Below are 22,416 nucleotides of genomic sequence, written 5' to 3'. Positions count from 1 at the left end.
CTGGGCAACACCCAAATAATGCAGCAAGAGTTCACACAAAGTAGCGCCACAGAGTTCCTTAACACCCAGTCTTTGGTCAACTACAGTGGCATTTTTTTCAGTTCTATCGCAGTGAAAGTAAGTTCTCGACTTTACAGGGAAGTGAAATGAAATTTTAAGGCCATTTTTGTATTTCTTTGATCCTTAAATATTCGCAAAAGAGAAAATGGAGTGAGTGATTTTATCAGTGCAATTAGCAGGAGGTTTAATACTAAAACTATTAGAGGGTGGTGTGTCCATACAGTCCATTAGTTATCCTGATTTTTTATCGTCATCCATTGTGACAAATTACATTTCTTGTTTCAAGGTATTTCCTTTGGGGTTTATTAATAAAATATTACATTATGTGATACGCAGTGGTGTAGTCTCGAAGGATTGGAAGGTGAATGCGTAGATTTTGGCGCCAAAGGACGAGAGAAAGAATAAATTGGACACGCCTTCAATTAAAAGGTATTCAATAAAAAAAAAACTCTCCAATTTTTTTTCTTATTTATTTCTTAATTTGAATAATTGTAAAGTCAAAATAATCAAATTATTAATATTCATTGAATTCTCGTGAGAGAAAAATGATTTGTAGAAATTCAATAAATTAATTTTCCCATCCATCATTGTCAGGAGTGTGGAGGAGGTACACAGGAGGTGGTTGTTGGTAGAATTTTCGAGTACACCTGCAGGATTGCACGTCAAACAAGGATATTTATTAAGAAATATTTGCATAACTCGGTGCCAATGCACGCATAATTTAAACCTCACGAACACGTCTGTTTGTTGGTAATCGTCGTTCCTTCTTTTCTATACAAATCTACACCGTGTGACCGATCGTGGTGAAATGTGGCACAAAGACTTCTTATATATCAGGCGGTTTCGAGTGGCCGTATTTATTTTCCCACCATTGTTCCCCAAACTTATAAATCTTCACAGTTTTTTCCTTTCTTTAAAAGTACGAAGCGCAAAAAATCCCCGCGAAGCGGGGCGAGGTAAATTAGAGCGAAGCGACAATTTACCTCTTATTTAGTACTAAAAACCGGGTTTGTGTGTTGAATGAAATTCAAAAGTTTAGAGACGTTAATTCTTCAAAGATTTTTTTCTTTATTTAATTTTATTGCAAAAAAATCTTCTTCAATAATGTTAAAAACTCGTAGAAAATACATTCAATATTTAAAGAAAATTTATGCTGTGATTACACTTTATTTAATTTTAATTATCTTTAATTAAAATTCACATGAATGTTTCTCTGGAAACAGGAACCGGATATAATTTTATCTTTAACTGCAAGATTAAATAAAAAATCACAGCTAAAATAAGAGAAAGCAAAAATTCTTACTCATGGATTATATTGTGACGTCATTATATCCTTAGGGAAGACAGGAGAGTAATTAGTTTTTTCTGAAATATAAAATTCTCAGAAATGGAATTTCCTCAAATGATGATGATTGGTTTGAAATTAAGGATTTCTTTGAAGAGAATTTCAGGGCAAAATGATTTTTCTTTATATGTTCAAATTAACCTTGCACCGACAGTCAGAGTCGAGTAGTAGCCAAAAAAAAATCTTTTCTTGAATTTATCAACCAATCAGAGCTCTTATTATTAGTTCTTGTTTACAAAATTCTTATTATTCAATTGCATTTCATTCAAAGATTGAATTATAATTTTATAACGCTAAAATCGAAGGCTGGACTTAGCTGCAATGTTAATATGAATGGAATAAAGGGTAGAAAAACTACAAATGCTCTTTAAACAGTCTAGATTGGCCAAATCGGCCAACTATCCTCATTTTTCTCTTCCGTCAAACAAATATCTTTGTTATCCCGTCTGGCCTGACTTTATCATTCTTCTTTATCAGAGATACATCAAGAGAAAACTATTTACAAAATATTTCAGAGAATTTATTTACAAATTCCCTTTCGTCTTTTCTTTAGTTCGTTGCTTATCACTTTTGGCGCTTGTTTTGAATTCATTTCCCCTTCACATCGTCATGCAACACCGACACCGAGTGCTCATACTTCTCCGCTTTATAGCACGTTTTATAGCGTCAGTGGTTATGACAGTTCACACGAATCCACTGCCTCTGTAAAAGTGCTTTAGTATAGTTTTGCTGTGATAAGAGTAAACACTGTGGTAGTCTGCTGGAATACTATTTTAAAGCATGGAATTATAAGTAATTAAGATAAAGTGGGTATCAATAAAAAAGTAATTTAAACCCATTTATTCCGCACCAAACTAATTTGTCCCTTAAAACTATAAAATGCAAAATGCCATTTAGGCCCTAAAAAAAACTATTGTTGTGCCGTCGCGAATTTTTCCTTCTTTTTTCCCAACTAAAAGAAAATTTTTCCAGTACGCAAAGCGAAGTTCTTTTTTGAAATTCATAAATTTTTGTACTGCCAATGCGTATTGGTGGTTTATGCGGTAGTCGTTGTGCGGATGATTTTCGCGGAAAATAACGATTTTTCAACTGGTGGCGGAAAATCTTTGCTCATCCAAAATTCGTATATTGTAGTTGTTTGGTGTTTTACTTATTTGGAATGTGTGTTGTTTTGTGGTTGCAGCAGATAGAAAAGGAAAGCAATAAAACACCTTTTATAAATAAAAAGTCGTGCAGCAGATTGAAAACTTAGACTTGACCGTGAAACGAATTACCTTTCTGTCTGACTTTCCGTACAATTTTCTGCATTCTGGTGGTGGTGGTGGAGAGTATTGGAGAGAGAGAATGTTCACAAAATGTTTTTGTTGTAATAAAATGGGACATACCCATCCGCCACAAATGAGGGTGTCCCGCTGTTCCTGCCCTCACCACCGTGCGCACCACGACAGCCCCCGTCTCCTCTAAAAACCACAAACTTTCTACCCCCAAGTCCTTTAAATGGAAATTTCAGCACACATCACAGAACCTCGCCGTGCTCCGCAAAAGCACAAAAAAAGGAGCCCAAAGAGAACTTCAGAAGCTCCGTGCTCTCGTGCTTTTGTCGTAATTGTGGTTTCTGCCCCCAAGCATTCGGAGAGACATACATAATACACAGGGCGAAACCCTACACGCAACTTTTATTTTTATCTCCCTTCATTTCCAGTATTATTTACATGGAGTAATTAAAAATACTAAAAGAGAGAGAGAGAGCACACGGCGAAATTGGAGCACATGCCTTTTAACCACCTTCCGCCCCGACCCACCTCTTCCCTAAAAAAAAAATAAAACTTAAGGGTTGAAATTAATCCAACTTGCTGAAATTTAACCTGCGGATTTTTTTCCTACTCGCCCTGTCTGCAGCTTTTCAATTAGTCCAAGTGCTCTACCGCACAGTGGGGTGGAAATTAATTGTGCCACCACCCACCACAACCCCCAATGCGATGGGTACATCATTTAACCTATTTTGGTGTCAAAATTCTGATTAATTGCATACTTTTCTTTAGGGCATGATTCGCGTTTTATATTCGTTAGAAATTCACTCTCGCTGGCGCAACATAATACTTGAATTGGGTAATTCGTGGGTTAGCTACACTGAGAGAAAAATTTCTTGTACGTCGCTTATAAATTGTGCAGATGATTTTTTTGTTTGAAGGAAATTTTTTTTGGAGAAAATATGCAAGATCTTGGGGCGAGAAGATATTACATTAGTCGACAAAATTTTGAGAAATTACTCTTCTGGGATTTTTTTTAAAAATTATTATTAAATAATTGTTAATTGATAAATTTTTCTTTCCAATCTTGACTGTAGGAAAATGACAAAAAAAACGTTTTTATTTTTATAAAAAGCCAAAAAGATTCGATTAAAGGAAGAGTTTCAGAACTTCTTATGCAAATTTACTAAAATTTGTAGTAAGAATTATCGTAGAAAGGGAGTTTATTCATCAATATATGACAAACTGCCTAATACATAAAATAAATGGGACATATTTTATTTTGTAGAGAAATCAAATAAGAATAAGAAATCATTAAAGAAAATTTCTATTTACCACTGAGATCTCTTAAAAAATTGCCGCCAAAGTATATAAAAAAATTCTTTGCCTGTTAATACATTTGTTTTTAAGCTTTAAATGTTCGAAAGAATATTTTTTGAAGCATTTTTTAGCTAAAAGAAACACCAAATAATAAATAATTTATCAATATCGGTAGAGTTTGTTTTAAGAAATGAGAAAATATTTAATTTGCTGAATTTTTTTTTTAAAAATCTTTTTTTTTCTGTCGTTTTGTGCATTTTAAGTTTCCTATTAGATTTTTTTTTAAGTTCTATTGATAACTATTCCTCCTTTTAAATGTATTGGAAATTATTTGCCACAAACAAACTATTAGATAAACTCGTAAAAGATTTTTAATTAATTCTTTCAAAATCATTTTTCCTTTCTAAACAATTCAGCCAATAGTTTCTAAAATATAGGTAATTAGAACTTTATATAATTATCATTAAAACTTCTACTTGCAATCTCTTTAATTGAATAAGAATGAATTTTTCTTTCAGTGTTCCTTCTCTTTCGAGCGTGTTGAGCAAAACTTTCTGAATTTTCTTGCGAATTTACAATTTAATCAATTTTTAAAAGTGCTAAAAATTTTGCAATAACAATAAATTTCAAGTGTGTGTACATTTATTTCGCTACATAAGACGCTTTGTCCCTCTATCTCTCTTTTTGTGTTAAAACCCTCAAAGTTTTATCAACCGCATTTTGTTGGCAATCCTCAACACTACAATCGCCTTTCGTATTCCATTACATCAAGTTTATCAGGTTTATTGTGTTGTATGTCTTGCAGGTGATAGAGCTAAGTCGTGCAAAAAAAAAAAAGCACCAGAATTTCTCACGAGGAGCTCCCCCGGAGTAGCACAATAGTCAGGAACGTCGTGTACACACCAAAAAAGGCGGAAAATCATGGAATAAGAGTGAAGAAGGTGAGTGGAAAAATCATTGAGGGGCTCTGTGGTGTGTTCATGTCCGCTTCCAAGGCGCCCAGGGAATAATATTAAATAATGTGAGAGAGGAAAAAAAAGCGGCGCGAATCTAAATTTATCTCAGCTTATGGTGCAAATAAATGGCAACTATTGTCTTATCGCCGCGAAATGTGATTGCAAAAGTCTTGAGAATTCTCCACGCTGATAAGAAGTCGTCGTCAGATATTGCTACTATATATGTACCATTTTTTATGTCATGTTTGTGATTCAGGGGTAAACAACTACTGTATTCCTCGCATGCTTCTGTACCACACTCTTTTGTACATTTTTTTTCTCTCGATGGGTTGAGAGTGTCCCCTCACTTGAGTCTCACTCAAGTGCCCAATGGTACTTCATGTACGAGATTTGTGCAAATTATTTATTTGCACGAGATTTTATTATTTGCAAAAACTCATTTTGTCATTTTATTTCAATCAACAAACTCTTGATTCATAAAAATAAAATGATTCAAGTTCTTATTATGTGGCATAAAAAAGTTTTGTGAGTATATTTCGCAGAACTTAAGGTTTTGTTGACTTGTGTAAAGGGTCAATGTTATTACACTTTACAACAAGATTTTTTTCTTTCATAAAGTTTATTTCTTTTTATAAAAAAAATTCTGCAATTATTGTTTAATTGATTTAAAACAAATAATTCTTTGACATTGACATGACTTTATGACATTATTTTGACAGAACTTAATCCCCACGAATCTTTCCGAATTAACCGAATTCAAATACGAAATAAATCCTAAGAAATTAATTTAAAATTTCAAAATAACAAATCAACGACAACCGTTAACAGATTCACTGAAAAGTCGTTACAATAACTCTCCCTGAGGAATAAAAAAGAGGTAAAAGTGAAACTTTGTCGCATGGTGTTATCAATAGAGAACTCGTGGCTCCCATAATGGTTTATTGCATGAAGAAAATTGCTCCAAAGTGCTCCACTTTTATCCACAATCTTGTCTCTCGTCGCTCAGATTTATACACATTTTTTCTGCAATTTCCAGCACCACCAGAAGCTACAATATCATTAACCTTTCACGAATTTTATGGATTATCCCAATGACTCTTTGCACGGGTTAAATTTAATTGTGTGTATTATACATTCACCATCAGTGCAGATTTTTAATGCTATTCATGGAAAAATTTATTCGCAGAAAAATCATTTTTAACTTATTCCATCATACGGTGTGCGCGAGAATATTAACTTGAGGCGCAGGGGTAGAGGGAAGAAGAAGAAAAAATATAAATTCTTGCTGTGCAGTGTCTTTTGCTCTTCGTGATGCATCAAAACTTGTGTCAACCAGTGTGGCAGCCACGGTGCCGCTGATTAATCTTGCTCATGTCGACAAGATCAAGTGAAACTAGAGTTATTTCCAATTATCTCGTGCTATGTCTTACAAATAATTTTGATTAATTGGACCTACCAGAATAAGAAGAATCAATTTCAATGTTGCGCAACATTTTTCAATCCCTCTCAAATGCACTTTGCATTTTGCATCGTGTGAAAGGGAATTTCTCTAATTGGTGCGCATTTATTAGTTTAGGGTCAAGGCTATACGTATATTAAGGTTCAGCTTATCCGTGGAAAATTTTTACAGACTGCCAAAACCAATGGAATTGTGCTAAAACAACAACATTAACGTGGAAAATCGGGCAATATTGGGCGATACGCGCGCAAAAAAATAGTCCATGCAAACATAAACAATAATGCGGAATTTTCCGAGAAATCTAATAAACTTTACGACTTTTTCCTACTCGGTCCATAAACCCACTTCTGGAGTTTTGTGAGATGTATGTAATTAAAATCTCGATATGGAAATTAAATACATACAATGCTATCGCGATAGTGGTTATCAGGGAATTTGTTGCGCATGGATTTATTATTAAATACTTAGGTACCTATTACTGCTTATTCCGTGTTGAGATTTAACGCCTGGCGAATGTTTCTCCATCGCTAATAAAAATTTTATTAGATAAAATAAAGAATTTTAATAGATTTCACTTTTCCCACCAGATGTCACTAGATAGATTTAAAGCCCTCTGGCGGGGAATTTCGATCAATTTTCTTTAAATAAAATTGCTTTGTCTATAGCTAATGAAGAATTTAATTATAAACAAAAATAGAATTTTAATAGATTTCTCTTTTTAGCTGTGATTCTTTCTTCAAAGAAGCACAGCTTCTGTGTACACTCAAAAATGCAAAGTCGTCAGATCGGGCTCAAACTCGGGATGAGCACGAATTAGGGTCCCCATATTACAAAAAACGTATGCGCCAAAAATCTTTCCGTCCGTCCGTCCGGCCGTCCGGCCGTCCGGAACCTTTTGCTAAATTACAAGAGAACGGTAATAGATAGAGACTTGCGGTCAACGGCAAAGTTCATATATTGGGTGGAAGACATCCGATTATGAAGTCAGATCTGACCCCCCACCCCTCCGTCCGCCATTTTGAATAACCTCAAAATTTTGTTTTCGCTATATCTCAGTCACTATTATAGCTAAAAATCTGAAATTTTGATATGTTGTAGGGCCCATCAAGAGCTTTCCAACGATACCTCATTTTCGAAAATCGGTCAAGCCGTTTAGTCAATATGGCCGCCACAATTTTTCATCGAAAATCGACCATAACTCGAAAACGGCTTGACCGATTTTGATCAACCCGGGGTCAAATGAAAGATATTAATGAGCCCTACAACTGCTCGAAACATTGTAAGTTCAAAAAATGACCGCAAGTGGCGCTAAAATCGAAAACAAAATTTTCGATGAGTTTTCGATGAATATCTCGAGCACCGCTTTATAGAATTGCTTCATATTTTGATATGTTATAGTTGGCTATAATATCTACCACCATGCCAAAAATGAAGAAAATCTATGTAGCCGTTCCGGAGATATCGCGTTTTAAAGTTAACATGTCATATCTTGAGTTGCATAAGTCCAACGCCCCGCGAAGCGGGGCGTTTTATATACACATTTCATTTCATTTCATTTATTTTATATCATCTCAAGAGAGAGAGAGAAAAAGCGAATGCCTAGCAAGTGCTGTGTGGCATCGCATACATAGATTTTTTTTTAAAACAATTGGATAAATAACATATTGAACACAGGAAAACGAGAGAAAAGAGTCACATAAAAAGTTCAAAGACACAAAAAATCACTGGAAAGTTCACAGGTACATTGATCGCAGCACACAGTCTATTTGATCACAGTCCGCACTGTACAACCACTCCCTTAATCTTCGCAGACTCAGAGGGCAAATCCTTCGGTGCACGCCATTCACTATATGGGGGGCTGAGCAGTTAAATGATCGCCTAAACCGCTCAGAGAGCGGTCTCGGCGTTACAAGAGGGCCAGAGGCCCCGCGAGACGAACACGCCCTGGTGAATACTCCCCGTTGACCGCTGCGTTTGAAAAATATTTCCGTCACCCTGTATACATAGAGATGCTGCAGAGGCAAGATCTTCCACAGCTGGAACAGGGGAAGTGAATGCTCCCGTCTGCGAGCAAACGACATCGCCCTCACAGCCGATTTCTGCGCCGTTTTCAGGGGTTTCAGGTGGCTGGCGCAAGCATTACCCCAGAAGGCAATGCCATATCTGAGCCTGGATTCGATGAGGGCAAAATAGAAAGCCCTCAATAGCGAGGCAGAGCAGCAGGACCGGAGCGCAAACAGTTGGCGAGTCACCTGTCTCACCCCCACCTTCACAGCATCAGCATGAGCACTCCAAGAGAGCGATGAATCAATTACCAGTCCCAGGTATCTGAACTGTGGCACGGCGTGCACAACTACGCAACCACTCCGACAAGCCCCAACACCTCCGACACACTCAGATGAGTGGCAGACAATGTGAGCCGGCTCCTCAACAGCACGACCAAATTCCATCAATACTGTCTTTGTGCTCATTATCATGCCGTGCATGTCTAGCCACGATCTCATTCTCCGCAGATCCAGCCTCATCTCGCTGCGCAGCTCCTCCCTAGACACTCCAGCATACAAAAGCGCCATGTCGTCGGCGTAGGCAGTCATGGAGCCCCTGAATTCAGTTTGCAAGAGATCATTTATATAGATGAGAAACATCAAGGGGCCCAGGATTGATCCCTGGGGGACGCCATATCTGCACGGCAGGGGACCACTAGTAGACCCGCACACCCTCACACGTTGCTCACGTCCCACAAGGTATGATCTCAGCCAGGAGAGGGTCACCCCCCGAAAGCCGGCACACTCGAGCTTGGTCAGAAGAATATCATGATGAACAGCGTCAAACGCCTTGGTGAGATCAATGAATAGGGCAGACGCCTTGCTCTGTGAGGATCGATTCAAGGACTCATTCAAGTCACCGATGAGCCTCTCCATGGCATCCTCGCATCCCAGACCGCTCCTGAACCCAAACTGGGCGGGCGAGAAAAAGTCACCAGAGCTCAGGAAGTGCGTCATCCTACCGGACACAACTTTTTCCATGATCTTAGATATCGAAGAAACCAGGGTAATTGGGCGATAATTGTTCAGAGCTCTCCGGTCACCTTTTTTAAAGACTGGGACCACGACCACAGTCTTGAGAATGCTCGGAAAAGTGCCAGCCTCCAAGGAGAGATTCACCATATGAGTCAGGACATCAACAATGTTAAAGGCCACTTTTTTCAGAACTGAGTTGGAGATACCATCCAATCCCGGAGCGCAGCCATTCCTGGAGCCAAATATCACGGCGAGCACCTCACGCGAGGAAACAGGGGGCATGAAAAAAGACCGCTGCGAGGTCCGGCCTCTTGGTGGCAGTCCCACATCAGCCGGCAGATTCGAGACAAGATCATTGACCACTGAGGTGAAAAAAGAGTTCACTTCGTTACAGATATCTGCAGGATCGGTCAGCGTGGGGCCCCGAGTGGAGGAGATGCATTTAATCTCAGATTTCCTTGATTCACGACATGTTATTTCGTTCATAATCCGCCAACATCTGCCGTAGTCGCCACCCGCGCGAGAAAGTCTCGCGGAAAAGTACGAATCTTTAGCTTGTGCCACAGCCTCGCGAATTTCTTTAGAGAGTGATTTACTATAGGCAACTAGTCTTGTATTTGATGGGTGTTTTCGAGCTTGTTCCAACAGGTAGTTTTTGCGGGCAATCCTGGCACACAGAGTAGGGGAGATCCATGGTTTGATAGGGCACATGCGTTTATTGGGGACCAATGATGTGGAGGTACAGTTCTCGACGTACATTCGGAAGCGCTCGATGAAGGCTTTGAAACAGTAGTCAACATCCACCGACTGAAGCACATCCACCCACATTTCACGCCTCAGGCTGTCATTCAGCCGCACAAAGTCAATCCTGGACTGAGTTCGAGGAGCGCTCACAGACACATCGGCTGCATTTACAATGGCAATGGGGCAACTAATAGTCAGGGCTATCAAAGAGTGGTCAGTTATCCCCAGATGGAGAACTCTTGCATGATTTCCATCTCTCCATTTGACAGAGTTTCGGGCATAAATGTGGTCCAAGCAAGTAGAGGACGCCAGCCTAGTGGGCTCATCAATCAAAGGGGCAAGACCATGCTCAGCCAGCAACCCCTCATAGTCATCAGCCAAGGCAGGACTCAGTGTGTTAATATTCATATCACCCATGAGATAAAGGTTGGGGGAGGCCAGACTCTCAAGATTCTCGCTTAATTCGCCTATGAACAGGGGAACGCTAAATCTGTGGAGGCGGTAGAGGCAAACAAATGTAAACTTTTCCTGGCCAAGGGTGACCACAACTCCCACACCATCAGCAGTAGAAAACGAAATCTCAGCCTCCTGTGAAACAAGCTCATTCCTCACATAAATCATGGCGCCACCAGAGCGGTAATTTTTATTGCAATAATAATACAATTTATAATTTTTTAATTCATATAATTGAATACTTTCGTCACCAATCCATATTTCAGTGAGAGCAATAATATCGGGATCGAAATTGTTTGAGTGAATAGTCGCCAAAAATTCATCGAAATTTTTCGCCACACTTCTTATATTCTGCATTATGATTTGATAACATTTTTTCGAGCACATTCCTGACTCATTGCTGGTGTTGACTACCCCGGCCATCATGTCAAAGATAATCTCTCTCTCAGAATCCGAGTCTCTCTGCAGTACACGTGACACTCCTCACTATCGGCAGCGTGATCAACACAGAGTTTTAGGCCATACTTTACATTAGCCCTGGTGCAATTTATGCATTTCCTTGTGGCACAGGTACACTGAGAACAATGGTGATCTCCAGCACATAGCGAGCATGTATGGCGTTCCTGTTTACAGTCCTTCGCAAGATGCCCATAGGAGCAACATTTGGCACACCTTCTCACGCGCACCCCATCGGAAACGTGGCACACATTCCAGCCAATTTTCACCTTCCCGAGCTCCAATAAAAAATTGTAGAGGGAAGGGGGCACCTCCAATATTGCATCAAAATATATTTTCCGTCTTGTTGGGAGAACTGCAACCACCAAGATGGTATCCAGCTCCACAGGCAGAGGATTCTGGCTCACCAGCATTCTTTTTAGATCATCACTCGAAAGACTTTCAGAGAGTCCACTTATCTTAACTCTTGGGAATCTGGTCTTTGGCACCGACACACTGTAAAGGTCCCCCAATTTGCTCTCAGCAATCTCTCTCACTCCATTAAGCGCCTCCACGGTGTCACACACTATAGCAACTCCACCATCGCTCACGTTCCTCATACCGGACACTCTCACACTCACTGGATCAATTTCCTTCATAATAGATTTTTTTGTTACATTGCGATCTTGTTTATTGTCTTTTGGTTTGATCACACACACTGATGAACTCTCCTTCAATACGCCAGAATATGTTAAATTTGATGGCTGCCTTGCTGATTGATCACCTCCAACACTATTTGCCTCCACTAATTTTTGGACAGATTCTTTCACCTCAGACACTGATTTGCTTAAATCATTTTTGAGATCATCAAATTTTTCAATCACAGATTTCAGGCTTGTATTCACAAGCACAGCACCATTTCCAATTGAGTCTATTTGACCCTTTTGCACTTGTAAAGTCTCATCAATCTTATATATATATCCCTCCAAGACTGCGTTCTGCCTCCTTAACTCCTTGTACTGTTTTAATTGAGGACTATTCTTGCACTCAGCACATATAAAGCATATTTCAAGTTTGTCCGCCCAAAGCCGATACTCTTTCTCAGTGTACTTTATACATTTAACATGAAACACAGAATCACAGATCTCACAGTTCATAACTTGCAGAGTATTTTCATATGTATTGCAGATCTCGCACTTTTTCTCATTGTTCTTGGATGTCATGGTAGTGTGAGACCTCCGAGGAGGGGACACTTTAAGAAAAGTTAGAAAAACTTCTTGCACTCAGATTTTTTTAGTAGGTCCACACCGGTTTTTTATGTAGCGACAGCACTGGGAGTCCTGTGACTCCTTAAAGGCTTAGATAAGCGACCAGAACTCACGAAAATAAGACTATTGAGCGCCCCGGTGGTGCATGCGGTCCGCACCAATACAGCTGAAATTAGATTTTTTTTTTAGATATAAAATAAAATGAAATATATATATAAATGCATAGATATATACATTATATATATATATATACATATAAAAATGCAAAGATAAATATATATAAACTGCAAAGATAAAAATTAAATATAGCATGGATGGAACAGTATAAAGCGAAAGAACGGTAAGTAAAACTTACGGGCTGTGATTCTTTCTTTGTCAGTGAAATGTGAAATTGACGGAAAATTGGGGATGGGCAAATTTTGAGGAAGGCTTTCTCGCGTACCGAATCACAGCCAACGCCCACGATTAAGGCATTTCACAAAATATCTGCGCGTTGGCTGTGATTCGGTGCGCGAGAAAGCCTTCCTCAAAATTTGCCCATCCCCAATTTTCCGTCAATTTCACATTTCACTGACAAAGAAAGAATCACAGCCCGTAAGTTTTACTTACCGTTCTTTCGCTTTATACTGTTCCATCCATGCTATATTTAATTTTTATCTTTTTATTACCCACCAGATGTCTCTTGATAGCTTTAAAGCCCTCTAGCGGAGAACTAAAATCAATTTCAATTAAATATAAATCAATTTGCCATCTCACTCTATCAAACACTCAAATGGAAACATTTTTTTTACAACAAAACAATGAATAATATATCGCGAAAATGTTTATAGTCAAGGTGATGCTTGGAGCACTTAATCATAATTTTTTCCCAATTGGCAATTTTCCGAATGGGGCTTTCCCATTTAGAAATCCTCAATATGTGTTCCATCTCCGTAAATGCGCGATTGTTTATTGATTGTGAAGCCTTGACTCCACGTGCTCATCGTCAACATAAAATACATTGTGTGTCTGCAGAAAATGTTACCATAAGTGAATTGTGAGACAATTAGGTTCCTATCATCCTGCACGAAAGTATTCTATTAATGCAGTAAATTGGTATATGGAGAACTAGTTTGGTTGACTTGGCAGAATTTAGCTCCGAGGGAAAAAACTTGATGAATTTTTCTTTTCATGCTGTAATATTAAATAAAATAAAATATAATATTGCGCGATTGTGGTTGCGGCAGCTAATGGAGTTTGCACGTCTCTACAGTGATGTCTCGCTCAGGCTAATCAAATACTGATTTTTCACTTTCATTGTTCCAGTATAATTTGTTAATTTACCCACATGTGGCAGGGGTCTGGTGTACACCAACAAATACAACCACCCACCCAACCTTTATAAGCTCCCCAGAGAGGAAAGCTTGGGTGATAAATTTCGGATGAATACAATTAATATTTGATGATGATGACAAGTGTATGACAAATTTTCTCTCCTCTACTCCATTTTCCATGTGTTGTCCCTCCTCTATATATGAATTATTAATGATTTTTCCACGTGAAGTGCGTTATGAGATATTGGAGGGAATTTATGGAAATGTGGGGAAATATGTGACCAAGTATTGCAACTTATTAGCACTTTAAATGGCAAATGTGTGTCTCCCGGGCTGGCATTTTGCTCTGTGCTTCAAAGAAATATTACTATGCCAGTTGTCCGGTGTGAAATGTCACATTTCCTCTGATTTTCTGCTTTAATTCATTAAGTTATTGCTGCTCACACTATTACTCCCACTTTCTTATGCGATTTTGTGCTTAAAATGTCTCAATGAGTGTCACATGTTGTATTGTGCTCTTTTAAGAAAACGTCACATTATGCGTACCTACTTTATTAAATTATTTTATTTATGCAATTTTTTTTTTTATTTTTTAATCAAGTAAAAGTATTTATTAAAATTCACAACATTAAAATAATTGTTTAAAATAAAATCTCGCATGAAAAAATATATTTTAAAATTTCTAAATTGACATTTCCTAAGAAGTTCCAGTGGAGAATTCTTTTTAAACCTCCATAATATTAAAATTCTTTACAGTTTTGTATTTCTTCTTCAGAATAGTTTTTAGGTGAGAGAAATTTCTTTTAATATTTTTTCCTTAAAGTAATTATTCTACATGAAAATTCTCCATGCCTTCCGTGGAAACTTCCCACGAATTTCCTAGAAAATATCCCACAATTTCTCCACATTTATTTACTAATAAAAATTTATTTCTTTAGAATTCTGCTGAATTTAATTTATTTTATGACACAATTTCACGTTCATCGTGAATTTTTTATAAGCTCATTGACTAGAACTAAAATACTCCACTCTGACCCTTGAACATTTCATAGTAAACATCAAAGTCATTACAAAGTTGTCTTGTATAATGATCTAAGAAAAAAATTAATTCATCATACTCTCACAATTTTATAATCGTTATAAATGATTTGTTGGCGCTTGAGAAAAATAAAATTATAAGAAGTCTGTGTTGTGAGAAAACGTAATATTTTGACAAAACTTCAATTGCCAATTAGTTTTGAGTCCAACTGTGCGCTGCTGACGAATGCGAAGCTAAGGAGGGACTCTAATTAATCGTGGGGGTAAGGAGGGAGGTGGGTGAGATGAAAGAGAATCAGAAATATCGTCTGCAGTGATGTTTTATCATTTTAATTTGACTCTAAATCCATCCCCACACTCTGAACATGTGAGGTAAATCCCATCTCATCAAAGAGATTTTCTTTTGCAAATATAATTCAACGTGGCTGCGTCTTATTAAAAAGTTTAACACATTTTCTTGTGAATTAATTAATTTTTCATTCTGAACTTTACCACTATATCGTGGCCTTTTCTTCCATTCGCGCTTTTTTGCTATTTTTTTCGCTTGTTTTTCCCCAATTCTCGCGTATAGTTTTATGTGTTTCATATAAAATACATTCAGGGAGCTTTTTTATCATTTCCAATGATGATTTTTTTTGCTTTTAATTTTTTTCTCCTTCCCTCGTGGCGCCATGACGAAGACAATGACGTCAGGATTGGCAGGGCTTGATAAGTGATGGTGTGCCTGTGGTATGTGAGTCTTTTAGGTACAAAAAAAAAGTTCGCGCGATAAAGCTCTCCGTATGATACCCCGCGCGCGCGTGTCTGACATCATCTTATGACCCACAGTAATGTTCGCTACGTGGCTCATTTGGGGCACCACATTGGAAAAGAAAAACTCCATCCATTCTCTAGCTTTATATATGTCGGAGAGCATCATGTGGTGCAGCCACCACCACATAGCATGATGATGGTGGGGACTTTCGTGCAGAAATAAAAAATGCAATATAAATGTCTTGATCATTCATCTCAAGTACCGCTGACACACTCAATGAGGACGCTCTCCATCCGCGCATCTCATTGGCTGGATGGGCAAAATGCATTGAGCGTCATTACCGCGGGCCTAATTGCTTCCTCAATGAGCTTCGTGGTGAGACAAAGGCGATCTTGAACGTGAACCGTCTTCAATTGCCTAAGGAAGCACCCATTTATCGCACTTCCATCGATAAGAGATTTTTTTTTGCTTCTCTTAGACATCACGGGGGGATTTTTCTCACAGATGAGCCAAACACGCGGCTATTGCGTATTTCGCAACCTTCCCCGGGGATTATCGTCGTTCGATTGCAAATGATTTTCTTCTTACACACGCAATTAGTCATACTCCAAAATAAAATTTAAAGAAATAAGCTTATCAGTGTGAAAGAATTTTGTCAAAAACTTTTGGCTGCAAAACATTTTTTTAATGTGAATTAATTCTTAAAGATTTGTTGGGTAACTCGGGCAACTCGGAAAAACCACGTGAATTTAATACAAGATTGCTCCGGAATTTATTTACGAATTTTATCAAATGTTTGAAGAAATTATTCTTCATGGCCTTTGAGTTACATTACAAGCTAGAAAAGCAGTCATAATATTTTAATTCGTTCATATGTCGTGTTCTACTAAAGCTCCGGATTTCCTTCTCATTTTTTTTAGATAAATAAAAATTTAATTTTCCAGGAATTTTCAGGCAAATCATATAGATTTTTTTAGCGGATTATGCATTTTTGCGTGCCAATAAGACAATTTTGCGTCCAAAGTAGTTTTTTTCATAATTTAAATAATTCTCACGTAACCTACATACATAATGTCCTTTTCTTTTACGTTTCACTTTCTAGATAGAAAAGAATGGGTTTGAGAGCAAGATTGAAAAGGAAAAGTCATTTCCCTCTTTTTATTCAATAAGGATCGATGATTTGTCGAAGCGAGTAGTAGAGAATGGAGAGTTCTTGAATGAACTTGTATAGATCATCTCTTTGGCTTCCTAAAGTATCACCGGTGTCCATTAGAATTTCATAAAGGACATACCGAGAGAGAGAGATTAATTGAGGGAAATGTTCAAGTATAGTGCAATGAAAAGTAGAGAGATGCTCTCCGGCATTGCTGATGGTGTCCTCTTCAGCTAATGGTTCGTGATGTTCCATTTTCACCACCAACACGCGTCCCTGGTTTGTCCTGCTTTCTCAGGGACGTCCGCAATTTGTTTCATTTTTCCTTTTTTCCATCCTCCTCCTCAAAATACGACGTAGATTTTTTTTGTTCTCATGAAATTCTCAAGGAGCGACTTAACCCCTCTTCAGCCAGCTTGCAATTCTTTCGGGCTTTTTTTTTGTACCTACAAGCAATTCTTATTTTTACAAATTCTCTTTTTTTTTCGTACGATATCTGTGCGCCTCCACTTAAGTTCATTGAATGAGTAAACATTGGGGAGGTGGAATATTGAGTTCTTGAGATTGACTGTATAATATTTGGATCACCATTGAAAAATTTCTACATATATATTTATTTCTCCATGGCACTGGCACACAAGCAGCATCAACTGAAAATTCAAGCGCGAAGCCAATGATAAATGATTCTACAAATATTTACTACAATGTGATTTACATATTTTCTGTCTCACCGCCACCACCCTCGCATATACGAGGGAATCCGGCGTAGTTCATCCGAATGGGAAGAAATTTAACACTATATCCGCATTTCCCGCTCAATTTTCCGGAAAGAAACCCTGTCTCGCGGGGAAAATTAAATATGCAACAACATAATAATAATTTTCCCACATACAGCGAAATACATACGAATATGATTTGATTATGGGCATCCCATTTGCAGTTGGAAAAGGCATTAGGGATAGAATTAATTATGCTGAATGTGTATGAGCGAACTGCTGCTGGGGAGTCTCTCAAGGGTGGCAAAAGCATAGCATGGAATTCATTTAGTTTAGTGAGTTCATTTGCTGCATTCTCGACATGTTTCATCTGTAATGAAAAAATAAAATGATGCGAAAACTCCAAGATTATATTGCCAAAGAGAAATACATGCACCTAATGTTATTTTATCTATCCTATTTCTGTTTTTCTTGTGCTTTATGACTCAAGAGCATGAGCTTCTCTTGCATATGCTGCTTATGGGTTTTTCTGGATTTCTTTTCTAAAAAAAAAATCAATTTTCGATTCAACAAAAAGTTCTTTTCATTGATTTTGATTTTGAAATTGCATGAGGCACATGTGTGTGAAACATATGCTTCGTCAAATAATGTGCTTTAAAATGAATAATAATAATAAATTAAAATTAATATGCAAATAAATCGATAAATTCCATTAAATTTAATGTAAAATGAGAGACATTTTGAAGTACTTACTTAGATGCAGCATATGCTTCACACAAGGGTTCCCCATAGAATTATCTTAACAAATTCAAGTTGAATGAAAAAAACCTTGTAAATGACTCTCAAAGTGCATCAAGTGTTCAATTTTCTCTATCACCTCATTGAAGATAAGGTTCCAAAGAAAATCAATTGAAGGATACGAGGAAAGGAGAATCATATGAAAAAAAGAATTCTAAATTGCCAATGGCAAAGTGAAAGAAATCGGACTAAGCAACACTTAATAAAATGTAGTATTTTTTGCTTTGAGCGATTGAAGAGAGAGAGAGAAGAAAAAAAATGGCAAATGCTTTTCAAAAGTCAATGGACACATGTCTCTGTGAAAATGCTCTCAATTTTATGATCGAGAAGGTCTCCAGCACCCACCTAAATGTCCAACTGAACACTCCGACATTTCGCCTATCTGCGCAAAAATTCTTTGTAGAATATCGTGTTTCGTTGTCCTTTTATGGTCTCCACCAAACCAAATTAGTTTGATTTCATTGAACGTGACTCTATTTTTGAGACGCGCGGCACATCGATATGTGCTCCGTTTTTGCTCTCTATTGTGCGGTGAATATTTGGGATGCGGGTGCTCTCATCTAGCACTATATACATAGATATCTGAAAGTGCTACACCCATTGCGATATGGCGATAGATTCGTCTGCGGGTGAAAGCTCCGAGAAAGCTCCCACACGCGAAACTTTCATATATGTTTATATTTTAGTCAAAAAGATATATTGCAAATTTAGCCCCCCACCCCCGCCCTCATCCCTCTCTTCACTCCATTCTGCAAATAGCATTTCTCTTTCAAAATTTCCACGCGAAGAGCTTTGGTTTCTACGTTACCACAAAATGATGTGATATACAGAAAAAAGGGATACATAAATTACGTGAAAATATTTCACAAATACAGAGAGATGATAAATCTATCAAATTTGCAAGTGGTTTTGTATGGAAATTTCCTTTTGGAATTTAACAAAAATAAAATTGAATGATCGTGAAATGCGGCTTTAACATTCAATAGAAGACGTGTATTGATTCCCATCGACATTTCCCAATAAATCACTATCACTCTATTTGGAATTTTCTTATTGGGGCGCATATAAATGAATAATGACCCCAATACCCTCTCCACTCTGACACTGACCGACCAATAGAAAAAAAATAACCATCCTCAGATGAACTCTGACCCCGTGCTTGTAATTGAGAGTCGCCCACAAACGAGATACGGAGAGATTTAAGCAGTGACATCCACGTAACACGAGACATGCATTCTACGTTCAGTTTTATTGATTAGATTAAATTGATTAGAAATGTTTTGTTTTGAGGAAAATAGTACAAAAAGTCATTCTTAAGAAATATTGACAAGTGATTGATTTATGGAGTAGAAATAGTTTATTTTGAAGAGATTGCAGTATTAAATCAATACATTATTAATGAAAAAAATAAGTGAATTACATTTAAGACAATCTAAAATATGGAAAATTTATATTATTTATTCAAGTGTAGTTTTTTATTTTATAAATAAATTAAGAAAAATTTTAAATATTAAGAAGATTTCTAGAGGAGAGAGAGGAGAGTTGGGCAAAAAAATTTCTGATAATTTTAATAGAAAAATTTAATTTTCGAAGTACTAAAACCTTTAGGAAAAGCTAAAATAAAACTTATTTTCCAGTGAAATATCCCAAGGAGAGAAATCGCTTGAAAATAGGGAAAATTTTCGAAAATCCGTCGGCAGGGATACGGCGATAATTGGTCAAAATTTCGACGCCTTGACGAAAAATGGGGAATAAAAATCCCAATTTTTCTGTCGAAAGTTCGTCGAAAGCATCTTCCCTATTTCTGCCCAATTGGGAAGCTTTGTCGAAACGTGGCCGACCATATTTCGACGGACCGTCGAAATAGGGCAGAAATAGGGAAAATTTTCGAAAGCATGTCGACATGTACTGCCTTGATTTCCTCATTATTCTTCTCTTTCTCTCCAATGATATTCAATTCAAACAACATATTTTTTCTGCTCTTTTCACACATCACATGATTATATTGGGGCCTCCATGGCGTTATTTTACATGACAACAATAAAATGCCAAGACAAAATGGAACACGATATTAATAAATATTAATATTTTTATATTGCGACTTATCCTGACGCTTGGTCTTTGGAAAACCATGCCACACCCTTTTCCCGTCATGAATATTTGCCATAGGCGATAAAATGCCATTGCATTTCACAAATTCAAATTTTTAATTATATTTTAATTGCACATAAAAAATGAAATTTCCCAAAACCTTGTTGAAAGTATTTTTAAAATTTCTTTACACATCCTGAAACATGTTGGTCAACTTATTTTGGATGCAAAAGTCTCAGATAATTAATAAATCGAATTTAATTTTAGCAAGAAAATTTTTGATTTGCCGCGCACGAATAAGTACGCCATTGAGCTCATTAACCTCTAAACCTTAAAATCCATCTGTTGACAAAATATGAAATCAAAAATCTGGAGAAGGGCAGAAATTGGGAAGAAATAGGGCAAAAATTGGGAAGATTGTCGAAAGCATGTCGAAAATTAGTCGACAAGTTGCCTTATTTTTTCCCAATATTTAAGGAAATGGAGGAAGGAAAAATTTCGACAGACTGTCGACACCCAATTTCCTATTGGAAAGAGGGTCGAAACTTTTTCGAAATATTTTCCACTTGGTCTGCCCAATTTTTTTCCTTAAAAATAGGGCAGAAATTGGGCTGCTTGATAAGGAAATATGCCGAATATATTTCGAAAGATGATTTCCTTCCAAAATAGGGCAGCTACTTTCGACATATTTTGGAAATTATTTCGACATAGGGCAGCATTTGGGAAAGTAGGTTTCGTTGGGATAGAACAAAGTGAATCAAAAAGTGTAGAATGGAAAGTTTTCTATAATGTGAGTTTTTTTTTTAAACTTTTCGTACACCCTTTAGTCACTTTATGCTCCGGTCACCCCTATAAATTTTAAGCAAGATTTTCTTGTTTGTAAATTTTGCATTTACTGCCCTTACTAATAGGTTACAAAAGCACACGAACGCGCACAACAGCGATGGTCTTGTTACTTCAGGTGTCACTGCTCCTAATGGGATGGGATGAGCCGAGATGAGCATCAGGGGCCTGATGAATGAGTGACTTTTATTGCAACCCGATAGCAAAGTTACAACGAGCTTTTTTCCCCTCCAAACGAGCACCCTATAATTTATTTGGGCTTTCCGATACATTTTCCACAAAATATGTTGTTAATAAAATAGCAACGAGAGGTGCTAATTGAACAATTGCATTAATTAAAAATTTCCCTTTATACATTTTACATCCAAACTATGTATTTAAAAAAAAGCTCTCGCATAAAATATGCATTGTCCAATGAATTTGTTTGCGCCAAATGGGAAATTGGTTCGTGTGTAAACAATTTTAAAACCTTTTGAGGCAATGTTTCTATTTTCTACCACCTATTCAGTGTGGAAATGTTCTTGTGTGCACACACAAAACTCCCCAAAGGCGGGGTGGGGCAGTTGGGGGTGGTCGGTTGGGAGGAGAGAGAAAAATGTGAGGCAAAAAAGAAAATATGAGTGGGAAAACAAATGAAGCAAATTGAATTCTACTCTAAATTATCCATCCTTTTTTTCTGTGTAACCCCACCTCGAGCCAACCACTCTCAAGGGGCGTGTAGGGGGGCTGTGGGTTCCTTTTCATCTAGATTGTACGGCGACAGACTATCGATTGAAAGAGATCCTCTTCAATTTACCCCCAACCCACATACACACTTTCTCGCCACTTTTAGTGCGTTGGTTTGTTGGAAACTCTCAAACCGCCCCCGAGAAAGTTTTCACGTCTTTTTGTTGCTCACAGACCGTCGAGGAATTTCTCCTGACAACTTTACATGACATGTTTTTTCTGCCACAAATTTTATCCCATTCATTCTATGTATGCTGTAGATGGGGGGTATCTCTCGCATATTTTTTGCACACGCTCTTTTATCCTTTTCTCTATGATAGTGCCGTCATAAATTTTAATGTACCCTCCCAACCTCTATATTGGTTGTATTTTGTGTCTCTCAATTGTCCCACGAGCGCGCCTCAATGGCTCGGGGGTGATTTGGGATGCCGGAAGAAGGTGCGAGAGGACAACAAACTCATTCATTTGCTAATGACCCACGTACTATGCGGATGCCTCATGCCTCTCAATCGTTCAGCAGGATATTTTCGGAAGTGTCTGTCATGCAAAATGACAAATCCTCGTGGGATTGCCCCACTGGCATCGTCCTCAATTAATCTTCCGTGTTAATTTGAATACAACACCTCCACTGACAAGCAAATTATTTCAATGATAGTTTCACTAACATTGACAAT

General features: G+C 37.6%; 7 protein-coding genes across 15 annotated transcripts in view; 5 read left to right on the top strand and 2 right to left on the bottom strand.

Annotated features, from left to right (window-relative positions):
* Positions 1-22,416, top strand: part of LOC129789858 (serine/arginine repetitive matrix protein 1-like) — a 982,101-nt gene that overhangs the window by 66,602 nt on the left and 893,083 nt on the right. The window lies entirely within an intron of this gene.
* LOC129791241 (fatty acid synthase-like) overlaps positions 1-22,416 on the top strand; it is a 1,176,504-nt gene that overhangs the window by 591,098 nt on the left and 562,990 nt on the right. The window lies entirely within an intron of this gene.
* Positions 1-22,416, top strand: part of LOC129789856 (glutamine-dependent NAD(+) synthetase) — a 932,624-nt gene that overhangs the window by 347,218 nt on the left and 562,990 nt on the right. The gene's annotated exons all lie outside the window — the stretch shown is intronic.
* Positions 1-22,416, bottom strand: part of LOC129789960 (pupal cuticle protein) — a 1,201,887-nt gene that overhangs the window by 653,793 nt on the left and 525,678 nt on the right. The window lies entirely within an intron of this gene.
* Positions 1-22,416, top strand: part of LOC129789919 (keratin, type I cytoskeletal 9-like) — a 480,279-nt gene that overhangs the window by 149,958 nt on the left and 307,905 nt on the right. The gene's annotated exons all lie outside the window — the stretch shown is intronic.
* Positions 2,119-22,416, top strand: part of LOC129789829 (adenylate cyclase type 9) — a 36,158-nt gene continuing 15,860 nt past the window's right edge. For both annotated transcript variants that reach the window (XM_055826883.1, XM_055826882.1), the window contains exons 1-2: positions 2,119-2,211; positions 4,781-4,916. The gene's annotated coding sequence lies outside the window, so the exon portion shown is untranslated. The remainder of the gene's footprint in view (positions 2,212-4,780; positions 4,917-22,416) is intronic.
* LOC129789913 (uncharacterized) lies at positions 10,932-12,322 on the bottom strand. The gene has a single exon (XM_055827038.1). It carries the CDS (start codon positions 12,263-12,265, stop codon positions 11,030-11,032), a length of 1,236 nt encoding a protein of 411 aa, XP_055683013.1. The 5' UTR covers positions 12,266-12,322; the 3' UTR covers positions 10,932-11,029.

The sequence above is a fragment of the Lutzomyia longipalpis genome, chromosome 2 (assembly GCF_024334085.1).
Source record: "Lutzomyia longipalpis isolate SR_M1_2022 chromosome 2, ASM2433408v1".
Taxonomy (NCBI): Eukaryota; Metazoa; Arthropoda; class Insecta; order Diptera; family Psychodidae; genus Lutzomyia; species Lutzomyia longipalpis.
The sequence above is the reverse complement of the archived record's forward strand: the minus strand, read 5'-3'. Positions and strand labels throughout refer to the sequence as shown.

Excerpts from the sequence above, each read along its gene's own strand:
- LOC129789913 (XM_055827038.1), bottom strand. The coding sequence starts at position 12,265 with ATGACATCCAAGAACAATGAGAAAAAGTGCGAGATCTGCAATACATAT.